Genomic DNA, 12,971 nt, shown 5'->3' on the forward strand with positions numbered 1-12,971 from the left:
CGGTGCCGCGCTGGAGGAAGAGGCGATGTTTCCTGTATTGGTCACAGGTAGACATATGCCGGTTTTCGGTAATTCGATATATCGCGGTACTGCATAGCCACGGTATTGTTATTGTGGCATTTTTAAAATACCGAGTTTCTCTGCTCCTGGGTCTGACTTGTGAATTGATACATTTCAGTGAGCTTGATGACTCATTCACTCACACAGCTAACGCCTATCAGCATTAAGTCTCCTAACTATAAACAAAAATTATTACATTGTATCTTTTCCTTCCCTCTGCCAGGGAGAAAGGAAGTTTAACCTCTTAAAGACTGGACCTTTTTCTGACACTTGTTGCTTGCAAGTTAAAATCAGTTTTTTTTTTTTGCTAGAAAAGTACTTAGAACCCCCAAACATTTTATATATTTTTTTAGCAGAGACCCTACAGAAAAAAATGGCGATTGTTGTAATATTTTATGTCACACTGTATTTGCGCAGCAGTCTTTCAAACGCAATTAAATAGACTTTAATGAATAAAAAAAAAAAAAAAAAACGTAACAGTAAAGTTATCCCAATTCTTTTTTTTGTTACACAGATTATCGTGAGAGAATCGTGATCTTTATTCCAAGCTAAAAAATCGTGATTCTCATTTTGGCCAGAATCGTGTAGCTCTAATATATATATATATATATATATATATATATATATATATATATATATATATATATATATATATATATATATATATATATATATATATATATATACACACACACACACACACACACACACACACACAGCAGCCCACATTACATTATTATATAGCCATTAAGCAGTGTCTGGCCTACCTGGTGATGACTGGTCCTGGCGCTCTGATCCGATGGCCTGGTCTTTAAAGGGGCAAATCCTTGCGATCCAGAAGTGGTTAAACCTGCAGGAGGACCGGTGTTTTTATCTATTAATGACTTTACTATTGCTTTAGGCCTGGTTCACATGTATGCGGGTTGGTGGTTCACATGTATGCGGGTTGGTGGTTCACATGTATGCGGGTTGGCGGTTCACATGTATGCGGGTGCAGCAACGGCAGGTAAGTCGCATGGTGCAAAAGAAGGATGGATTTCATGGCCACTGCATTTTTTAAAATTCTGCATGCACCTTTTTTCAGCTGAAAATGCAGGCATAGCAGCTCAAGCCCATTCACATCAATGGGCTGCTATGCCTGTGCAAATGTGGGCCCCCAACCCGCATACATGTGAAACAGGCCTAAAGCAATAGTAAAGTCATTAATTGGTTAAACCTGCAGGAGGACCGGTGTTTTTATCTATTAATGACTTTACTATTGCTTTAGGCCTGGTTCACATGTATGCGGGTTGGGGGCCCAAATTTGCACAGGCATAGCAGCCCATTGATGTGAATGGGCTTGAGCTGCTATGCCTGCGTTTTCAGCTGAAAAAAAGGTGCATGCAGAATTTAAAAAAATGCAGTGGCCATGAAATCCATCCTTCTTTTGCACCATGCGACTTACCTGCCGTTGCTGCACACGCAAACTGTTTTTAAATGCCGTGCCCACGTATACAAAAAATGCAGAAAGCTTGCCAGAGCAGGAACTGCAGGTTAGTCGCATGGTGCAAAAGCAGGATGGATTTCAAGGCCACTGAATTTTAAAAAAAATGCTGCATGCACCTTTTTTCTGCGGAAAATGAGGGCATAGCAGCCCGTTCAAATAAATGGGCTGCTATGCCTGTGCAAATGTGGGCCGCTAACCCGCATACATGTGAACCGCCAACCCGCATACATGTGAACCAGGCCTAAAGCAATAGTAAAGTAATTTATAAACAACACCTCCTTCAGGTTTAACCACTTCTTGACCACAAGGATTTGCCCTCTTAATGACCAGGCCATTGGATCGGAGCCGAGCGCCAGGACCAGTTATCACCAGTTAGGCCAGACACTGCTTGATGACCTATTTTAGGCCTGGTTCACAGAGTCTCTACTGACTGACTATATAATAATGTGCATAAGTGAACCAAAGCCCCTAAATTCAGCAATGAAATTGAAGTGAGGTGGAAATGTAATAATTTAAATTAATAATAGAATACCGTGATAATACCGTATACCGTGGCAAAACCTTAATCAATTAATCGCAGCATGAAAATCTGATACCGTCACAAGCCTAGTCACAGGCGGAGTGCATTTGATATCACTCCGCCTGTGACTCACTCAGACTGTCACAACGGAGCCGGAACTATACAGGAAGCATTGGCTCCGTTCTGACAGATCAGCTGAGAGACACAGACTCAGCTGCACGGGGGGCCAGACCAAATGACTTTGAGGGCCGCATACAGCCCCCGGGACATAGGTTCCCCACCCCTGGTTTAGAGCAAAGCATGCTCAGGTGTTAGAATGGCCCAGTCAAAGTCCAGACCTAAATCCAATTGTGGAAACTGTGGCAAGACTTGAAAATTGCTGTTCACAGACGCTCTCCATCCAAACGGACAGAGCTTGAGCCATTTTGCAAAGAATGGGAAAACATTTCACTCTAGATGTGCAAAGCTGGTAGAGACATACCAAAAACGACTTGCAGCTGTAACTGCAGCGAAACATGGTTCTTCAACATAATGACTCAGGGGGGCTGAATACAAATGCATGCCACACTTTTCAGATATTTGTAAAAAGTTTTGAAAACCATTTATCATTTTCCTTTCACTTCACGATTATGTGCCACTTTGTGTTGGTCTATCACATATAATTCCAATAAAATACATTTACATTTTTGGCTGTAACACAAAATGTGGAAAATTTCAAAGGAGGTATGTATACTTTTTCAAGGCACTGTAAATAGCTGAAAAGTGTGGCGTACGTTTGTATTCAGCCCCCGAGTCAATACTTTGTAGAACCTCCTTTCGCTGCAATTACAGCGGAAAGTGTTTTTGGGTATGTTTCTACTAGCTTTGCACATCTAGGAGTGAAATTTTTGCCCATTCTTTGCAAAATAACTCATGCTCTGTCAGGCTGGATGGAGAGCATCTGTGAACAACAATTTTCAAGTTCTGCCACAGATTCTCAATTGGATTTAGGTCTGGACTTTGACTGGGCCATTCTAACACATGAATATGCTTTGACCTAAACCATTCCACTGTAGCTCTGGCTGTAAGTTTAGGGTCGTTGTCCTGCTGGAAGGTGAACCTCTGCACCAGTCTCCTGTCTTTTGCAGACTCAAACAGGTTTTCTTCTAAGATTGCGCTGTATTTGGCTCCATCCATCTTCCCATCAACTCTGACCAGCTTCCCTGACCCAGTTAAAGAAAAGCATCCCTACAACATGATGCTGCCACCACGTTTCACAGTGGGGATGGTGTGTTCAGGGTGATGTGCAGTATTCAGCCACACAGAGTTTTGCTTTTAAAAATTTCAATTTTGGTCTCATCTGACCAGAGCACCTTCTTCCACATGTTTGCTGTGTCCACCACATGGCGTCTCACAAACTGTAAATGGGACTTCTGATGGCTTTCTTCTTGTCACTCTTCCACAAAAGGCCGGATTTGTGGAGTGCACAACTAATAGTTGTTCTGCAGACAGATTCTCCCACCTGAGCTGTGGATCTCTGCAGCTTCTTCAGAGTTACCATGGGCCTCTTGGCTGCTTCTCTGATTATTGCTCTCCTTGCCGGGCCTGTCAGTTTAGGTGGACGGCCATGTCTTGGTAGGTTTCCAGTTGTGCCATACTCTTAATTTTCAAGTGATGGATTGAACAGTGCTTACCTCTTATCCTCTCTGGTGTGTTCCTTGGCCTTCATGATGCTGTTTGTTCACCAAAGTTCTCTAACAAACAGAACAGCTGTATTTATATTGAGATTAAATTAAATTACACACAGGTGGACACTTTACTAATTATGTGACTTCTGAAGGCAATTGGTTCCTTTAGATTTTAGTCGGGGGTATCAGAGTAAAGGGGGCTGAATGCAAATGCACGCCACACTTTTCAGATATTTGTAAAAAAATTTGAAAACCATTGATCGCTTTCCTTCCACTTCACAATTATGTGCCAGTTTGTGTTGGTCTATCATATAAAATCCCAATAAAATATATTTACCCTTTTGGTTGTAACATGACAAAATGTGGAAAAATGCAAGGGGTATGAACACTTTTTCAAGGCACTGTATAGGTTATAGAATGTTCGGTCTACAGTTGTCAACTTTAAAAAAAAAAAAAAAAACTTGAGGTAATTGATCTGTAGGCAGCTCCAGTATCTCAAAGGCTTCATTTACTCTGCTGCCCTTATCCCACTTTGACGCCACCCCTAGAAATGGAAACTGATAATCCAGCAATGCAGTCTGTTACTGAGATGACTAGTCCACTTATTGTGATATTATGCTGTGCAGTTTACTGAAGCCTGAAGGACCCTCACCCACCACTGGGCAACAAATAGTAAGTGTATGCAAGTTACCCTGCCCCAGCAAGGGACCTGCTACTTTGCTGTAAGAAGAGAAGGCACGGAACTCAGCATGTCATGCGATCACAGATTTTGATAAGCAAAAGGGACTCGATTTTTTTAGAACATACTTTTTCATTTAGCGCTTTGCAGGGAGCCAAGCAGTAGAACAGAAAAAAAAGAGAACAGAAGTAATTAGGCGGCTGTATAGCCACTAGATCACTTCTATAATATAGCTAGTAGCCTTCTCTTGAAAGCAGCTGGGAGTTTGTTTACATGCTGCACATGCCAACAGCATAGTAGCTATGTCAGTGGCATTGTAATGTTTAAAAGGTTGAAAACATTTTCCCACAGTTTCATTATCCCTTTGACTCTACCCTCCTCATTAGGTTCAGCTCCCTCCCCACCAACTCACTATAGTTGCCGGGATCTCTCTCAGGAGGTCCGCAGCATTTTTTACCTACCTCCGCAGACTTCTTGATTCAATATCTGTGCTAGGGCAGTTTGGCCCCATGTGTTTCTTTAGGGCTGGTAGACAGATAAAAGCTAATCAAATACTGACCCCATTGCTTTCTGCCATCCTGTTCCAACATCATGACTCAATGCCATAAATACCTTTCTCATCCTATTATACCATCATTTATCCTCGTATCTTATTTCAACATCAAACATGTTGCCGATAAACTTGCACCCAGACAAGCCACTTTGGAGTCTAATGACCTTCTTTACTCCCACAGTTGACATTGTTCGAGCCTGCCAACTGACCACTCAGGAATAAGCACTGCATCCTAGAATTAAAGGGGAAGGGCAAAATGTCCCCTATACCTGGAAGTTTTGGGTGTTTCTGAGTGCCCTATAAATCAAATAGAACAGCAGGAGACAGTGACAAAGGAGAGTTTCAGCAGGAGAGGGTGATCTTAACAGAACTTTTAGTTTTGCTCTAAACACTCTATTAGAACAAATATCTGACAAGATGATGTAAACCAGTAAGTTTTCTCCCTTGCTCTATTGTCCTCTTAAAAGTCATAGAGAAGTAGTTGTGCCACAGAAAGTGACAGATAAGCCAACCTGCGCTCTATCCCACAGGGACCCACCATGGTGGTCTTCTGCAATGTGTAGTTGATTAACAAAAACAGTAAATACTTTATTCTCTATTCAGAGATGGTTGCACAAAACAATTTCAGACATGAATTAACAAGCATTCAAAAAATTAAAGCTCATGTAAGCACACACAATGACAATGAAATTAGTGGTTTCACTTGCAACTATTAGGACTGGAACTTCCACCATAACTGGGCAGATAATATGTTGATGTGGGACAAGATTTACTTTCCTTCTAAGATATTTAACACATTGGGGACAGGGATTCCACTTCTCCCAAGTTCTCGGACATTGACTCTACTATTAAAAGACCCACAGAAACAACAAATTTCCAACCAAAAAAAAACAAAAAACGCAATAGCTGTGAAGCATGCGGAGTAAATGGGTTCCCCTTACCTGATAGTTCCTGTAGGGGATGGTAAAGGACTGATAAAGCTTGGCACATCTGGCTCAGGGATATGTATTTTTAAGGGTGAAATTTGACGATATATTGGAGAGAGTGGCAAGGTGGTACGCTCCTCCTTTTCCTGGTAAAGAATAGTAAATCTTATCTTTATAACTGTGCTTGGGAACCGGAATGTGCACCTGTTAAAAAAAAAAAAAAAAATTAATAGTCAGATATCTTAATGATCTAACAGGCAGCAAGGTAGCACTTACAAATATCCACAATTTTCAGTGCCCTGTTTTGTAGGCTTGCCCCTGATCTCCAGACTTCGAGCAATACTCCAGATAAACCATTTAACTCTGTTAAAATACAAATTACCGTTTTACTTGCCAAAAGATCTGTAAATCCTATAAATTTACACAAATTTTCCATACTGTACAGCCAGATACGCGACACATGGCTCCTCATTAACCAATTTGTCTTGCTGAGTCAGCAGCTTCATATGTCAACTCTATGCCTCCAAGCTGCTAACAGTACTGCAAATCACCTTTACACAGTGAGTTGACCGAGGTAGCAGCAATGTTAAACCACAATGCAGAAGAGTGATCCTACTGAATAGAGGTTTGTGTATATCAATGGAATGGTATTGAAAATTATACTTAATTTGCATTTCTAGAGTTCCACTTTAAGTGTATCATAAAATCCCTCCTTCTAGAATCAGTTTGGTGGGATTTTAACCATCATTTCAATGGCCCCTGTCCACATATAAGCGTTTTGTCGCCTGAAGCTCAAAAAATAGAATTTTTGAAGGCCGTGGAGCACCCGGACAATGGAATTACCCACAAAATGACCCCATTTTGGAACGCAAACACCCCAATGTATATTCTATGAAGCATAATGAGTCTTTTGAACATTTTTTTGCACAAGTTTTTGGAAAATGTGGAAAGAAAATGAAAAACCATTTTTATTTTATTTATTTTTTTACACAAAGTTGTTTTAAGAGATATTTCTAACACATAGCATGTACATAGCAACAATTACACCCCAAAGTACATTCTGCTACTCATTCCTGAGTATGGCGATACCGCATATGTGGGACTTTGTCACAGCATAGCCACATACAGAGGCCCAACATGCAAGGAGCACCGTCAGGTGTTCTAGGAGCATAAATTACACATCTAATTTCATTACAACCTATCACACTTTTGAAGGCCCTGGAGCACCAGGACAATGGAAACCCCCACAAAATGACCTCATTTTGGAAAGCAAACACCCCAACACATAATCTAGGAGGCATGGGCTGCAGATAGGTACTCAGGTACTCTGAGGGGTAAGAACAATACTGCTAATGCAGCAAATGGCTAAGAGTGGATCCCATGGCTTAATACTGTCGATAGATGCTGAGAAAGCATTTGACAGAGTCAGTTGGGACTTCATGATAAGAACCTTGGAGGAGGTGGGAATTGGAGAGAAGATGTTGGCATGGATAAAAACATTGTATAGCCACCCCACTGCTAGGGTGAGAGTAAATGGGGTCCACTTGGAGCCATTTGGGATGTCCAATGGAACAAGGCAAGGATGCCCGTTGTCCCCGCTGTTGTTCGTCCTTTCATTAGAACCTCTCTTAGCCACAATCAGGGAAAACCCAGATGTAAGAGGAGTAGAGGTGGGGGATGTGGAGCATAAGATCGCCGCATTTGCGGACGATGTATTGCTATACATCTCTAGACCTAGAATAACCCTCCCAAATGTGATAGAAAGCTTGAAAAAAATATGGAGAACTATAGAACTTAAAAATAAACCCATCCAAATCAGAGATATTAAATATCAATATAAATAAACAAGAAGAAGATAAATTAAAATTGGAATTCCCCTTTACATGGAAAAACCTAGGGCTAAAATACCTAGGAATTATCTTGAAAACAAAATTCGAAAGATTATATAAAAGAAAATTATATCCCTTTGCTAAATGAAATGAAAACAGAATTGAATAGGATATCATACAGACCGTTATCATGGATAGGGAGAATAAATATAATAAAAATGGCAATTTTACCAAAAATAACTTATAAATTTCAAATGCTACCTATTCCAATTCCCCAGGTTTACTTCAAAATCTTAAAATCTTTGTTATCTAAATTTACATGGAGAAAAAGCAAACCTAGAATACAACATACAGTTCTAATAAAGAGCAAAAATCAAGGGGCTTAGCGGTACCAGACTTTAGAAAATATTACGAGGCAACACTACTTACACGAGTAATGGAATGGGGGAAAATAAAAAGCGAAAAGAGTTGGGTAAAAATAGAATCCACTATGAGTAACACCCACTTAGGAAAAATCATATGGATACCGGCACAATATAGAAAGTTAAATTCAAAATACTCACACGATCACAAATCAAGCACTTAGAATTTGGGACTCAATACACAAAAGAAATAAATGGCAATATAATTCACCATTAATCCCATTAAAAGACAGTAATTTTTTTCCACCAGGCCAAGAAAAGATGGTGGGGAAATGGATAGGCAATGATGACACACATTTGAGAGATATTATGGAAAAAGGGCATATAATCACAATAGAGGAATTAAAGAAAAAAAATGATAGAAACGGTGAATGGCGCTGCTGCCAGCTGAAGCACTTTGTGGCTTTTTTGCCAAAACCATTAAGAAGAGAAGACGACCTGCTCCCTTTCGAGCGGATCTGCTCTTCTGAGAAACACAAGAATAATGTTTCAAATATATGTAAAATATTGATTGATATGACAGTGCCGGCGATACCGCCATTCATCGAAAAATGGGAGAGGGAATTGGGAACACAGAATAAGGATTTTCATTTAGAAAAAAGTTTAAAATTAATACACAGTTCCACAGTAGACGTGAACACAGCTGAAATTAATTATAAATGTATCGCAAGATGGTATATCACCCCCAATAAAGCTCATAATTATCAAAAAGAGAAATAAAAAAACTGTTGGAGAGGATGCAAAAAGTAGGTACAATGGCCCATCTATGGTGGGATTGCCCAAAAATTAAAAAGTTCTGGAAGGAAATTCTAGTCCAAAATTAAAAAAATCACGGAAGAACCCTGGTACTGTTTATTCCATGGTACAAAAAAGTCTGTAAGGCAATACAAAGCTACACTGGTACCCCATTTGATGAATGCCGCAAAAGGATTAATCCCGTTATTTTGGCAGAAAGAAGAAGTACCAACTATAGCAGATTGGGTTCAGAGAATAGAGAGAATAAGAACACTAGAATACCTAAGGGAATGGGAGGAGGATGAGAAAGAGGAAGAGGGTGACATTTGGGAAGATTGGAAGGAGTTTAAGAGAACAAGAGAATATACCAATGGAGTGAAGAAAAAGAGAAAACCAACTAGTGGGTAGATGGGGGGGGGGGGGAGTAATTAGGGAATTATTTAGGGAGGGGAGAAGTTATATAAATTGGAAAAATGTGTTTTTTTTGTGGGCAAATGTTTTGTACTTTTTCTACCTTGAAAACAATAAATGAAAAAAAAAAAAAGGAGAACGGCAGGACAAGGCCGCCAATTCAGACACTCTGCGAGCCGACGAGATGGCCACCAGAAAGGCCACATTTTGTGACAACACAAACAGAGGAATCTCTCTGAATAAAAGGTGCGGATCAAAGAATGCGACGCCAACGGTCGCTGAAAAAAAGATGGCCAAGGCCGACAACTGACCCTTGACCGTAGTCAGCGCCGGACGCTGATCAACTCCTTACTGTAGGAAGGCCAAGACCCTCGCCACCGAGAAGGAACGAGGAAGAATACCATTTTCCTCGCACCAAGCGATATATGCTTTCCAGGTGCGGCGATAAATCTTCCTGGAAGTGGCTTAGCGAGCCTTTAACAAGGTAGGGATGACCGCCTGCGGAAGGCCTCTATCCCTCAGGACCTGGCTTTCAACAGCCATGCCGTTAAAGCCAGCGAGTGTAAAGCAGGATGGAAGATCGGTCCCTGAGACAGAAGATCGCTCGCATCGGAAGCCGCCAGGGAGGATCGACGACCATCTGGACGATGTCCGCATACCAAGACCGCCGAGGCCAGTCCGGGGCCACTAGAATTACTGACAACCGTTCCGACGCCACCCTGCGAAGGAACCTGGACAGCAGTTGAATCTGAGCAAAGGCATAGACCATCCGGTAGCGGTGCCAAGGCCCCACCAACGCGTCCGCCAGAGGATCGAGAGTTCTGGCCACAAACCTTTCCACCTTTTGGTGAGACGGGACGCAAACAGATCTACGTCTGGGGTCCCCCACCAGGCGCACAGAAGGTGAAACACCTCCGGATGCAGGGACCATTCCCCCTGATCCAAGGTCTGGCGACTCAGATAGTCCGCCTGCCAGTTTTCCACACCCGAAATGTGAACAGCCGATATCGCCGGTACACGCGATTCGGCCCAAGACAGGAACTCGGCCACTTCCATGGCTGCCCGGGCACTCTCTTCGTGCCCCCCTGGTGATTTATGTATGCCACAGCTGTGGCATTGTCCATCTGTACCTGGACCGGACACCCCTGAAGCTGAGATGACCACCGGAATAGGCAAAGCTTTATCGCCCTGAGCACCAGGAAATTGATCGGCAGCGAGGTCTCCCCTGCTGACCAGGTCCCCTGGGCACAGAACGTGCCCAGAACTTCTCCCCAGCCCGACAGGCTGGCATCTGTGGTGAGAATTGTCCACAACAGAGGCTGGATAGACTGGCCCTTTGTCACAGACGGCGACTGGAGCCACCACAAGAGATCCGACCTCACCAGGCAACTCAAGGAAATTCTCCTTTCCAAGGACTGAGGTGTTCTGTCCCACCAGTCCAGGATCTCTGCTTGTAGAGTCCTGGTATGAAATTGAGCAAATGGAACTGCTTCGAAGGCCAAGACCATCAGGCCCAGAACTCGCACGCAGGTCCGCAAAGAGGAGAGATCGATGAGTTTGTCCTCCCGAAGGCAGACCCGAGATTGAGCAGAATCCAGGACCATCCCCAGATACTGAAGACGATTTGAGGCAGTCAGTGCTGACTTCTGAAAATTGATGGTCCACCCGAATTCCTGGAGTGTCGGAACCGTTACTGCCAGATCGCTCAACAAGGTCACCCATAAGTTCGACCTTAACAAGAGGTCGTCTCGGTAACCGAGGACTGCAATGCCCCACAAAAACGCAGTAAAGCTAGAACCGGAGCCAACACCTTGGTGAAGACCCTGGGAGCCGAATCGAGGCCATAAGGCAACGCCACGAACTGATAGTGCTGCCCAGCCACCGCAATGCGGAGAGATCTCGGATGACCCTCGAAAATCGGGAAGTGTAGATACGCATCCTGCAAGTCTATTGAAGCCAGGAAGTCCCCGGATCTGAACCATGCTACCACCAACCGGATGGGTTCCATCCTGAACTTCTGCACCCGCACACAGCGGTTCAGAGATTTTAAGTCCAGAATCAGACATACCTTGCCCTCTTTCCTGGGCACTGTGAATAGGTTGGAGTAGAAAACGCGAAAACGTTCCCGTGAGGGAACGGGTACAATGACTCCATGAGCAAGCAGATCGTGCACTGCCCCCATGAGATCTCTGAGACGATCGGGAGAAAGCTGGAGATTGGACAGGAAGAACCTGTCAGCGGGGCGAGATCGGAATTCGATCTTGTACCATGAACGAATCAGTTCTGGAACCCACCTGTCCTGAATGCCGGACAACCAGGGTTCCTGAAAACAACGCAGACGTCCCCCCACTCCGACAACGGGTGAGGGCGTCCCTTCAGGCAGAGGTGGACTGGGCTGCCGAGCCAGACTGTCTGGCTTTTGGCTTACCCGTCCATGGTTTCTTCTGGCCACCCGGGGGTCAGAAGGGTTTACCCTTCTCTTGCGTCCCGAAGGCATGAAAGGAAGTACGTTGGGTCTTGGAGGGTCCCCGCAGCACGCGGAGGGACTTACCCTCGGTGATCTGGGGCAACAGAGTACTCTTACCACCTGTAACCTCCTTAATCAACTCGTCCAGAGTTTCCCCAAAAAGACGACCCCCCTCATAGGGAATCTCAGACACCGTCTTTTTGGACGCGTGGTCAGCCGACCAGCTCCTCAACCAGATAATGCGGCGGATCGCGATCCCCACCGCCAACAACCGTGCGACCAAGGGAGCTTCGTCCAAAGCCGCGTTGCACAGATACACCCCAGTTTGGATGAGCTAATCAACCATTGCAAGGACAGTCCGCGAAGCCGACTTTGCCACCAGAGTGCTACGAAGCCCATTGCCCCATACCGTGAGCGCTTGAGAGGCCATCACAGAGGCAAAAACAGGTTTCAATAGGGAACCCGCCACCATATAAATGTGACGGGAGAGTGCCTCCACCCATCTATCTGCCGGATCCCGGAAGACCGGGGAATCCTCCAATGGCATCAAGGTGGACTTATTCAGCCGAGACATAGTGTGAACCACTTTTGGGAATACCGTCCAACGTTTTTCTACCGCCTCCGCGAAAGGATAGCAGACAACAAAGCGCTTAGGCACTACCCACATGTGCTTAATACGCCGCCCGAAAGCAGACCGCTTACGTAACAGAGGACAAGAGCTTCTTTAATGGCGCCAATGATAGCGTCCATTGTAGCACGTTCCCGCGCTACCGAGGGGGGGGGGGGGGGGAAGACTCGTCCTCCTCCTCATCCTGTTTAGAAGCGGGGGACCATCGTCCGTGGCAACCAATTATTGCTCAGACTCAGAGGATTGGGAGGGCACAGGCTGTTTTTTGGAAGAGTGTTCCGACATCAGCAGATGCACCTGGGGCGCCAAAGTCGCAAGGGCAGCAGATAAAGAGGCCATGGAAGAGGATTCAGGTGTACCTGAAGACCCCACCAGGTCTGCAGGGAATTTGTTTTCCTGGGAGTCCATTTTGCCTTAAAATTAAAAAAGGGACGCTGGCCCTTAAATCGGCGATTCCGCGGACCCCCATCCCGCAATCTGACCGAGATATGAGCAAAAATCCCCATCCTGTCAGCAAAATTTTTTACACAGGAGAAGAGGAAGTGACCTCCCATCGCTAGAGGCCAGCCCTCGAGCCCAGAGAAAAGG

The 12,971-nt window shown here is 44.2% G+C and overlaps 1 protein-coding gene and 1 long non-coding RNA gene across 3 annotated transcripts in view; one reads left to right on the top strand and one right to left on the bottom strand.

Moving 5' to 3' along the window:
- FOXK1 (forkhead box K1) overlaps positions 1 to 12,971 on the bottom strand; it is a 210,820-nt gene that overhangs the window by 161,266 nt on the left and 36,583 nt on the right. For both annotated transcript variants that reach the window (XM_082261198.1, XM_082261197.1), the window contains exon 2: positions 5,907 to 6,095. In XM_082261198.1, the coding sequence (XP_082117324.1) occupies positions 5,907 to 6,095 (189 nt within the window). The remainder of the gene's footprint in view (positions 1 to 5,906; positions 6,096 to 12,971) is intronic.
- The window catches only part of LOC309558193, a 1,089,490-nt gene that overhangs the window by 31,860 nt on the left and 1,044,659 nt on the right, over positions 1 to 12,971 (top strand). The gene's annotated exons all lie outside the window — the stretch shown is intronic.

The sequence above is a fragment of the Pelophylax lessonae genome (assembly GCF_965119305.1).
Source record: "Pelophylax lessonae genome assembly, chromosome: 6".
Taxonomy (NCBI): domain Eukaryota; kingdom Metazoa; phylum Chordata; class Amphibia; order Anura; family Ranidae; genus Pelophylax; species Pelophylax lessonae.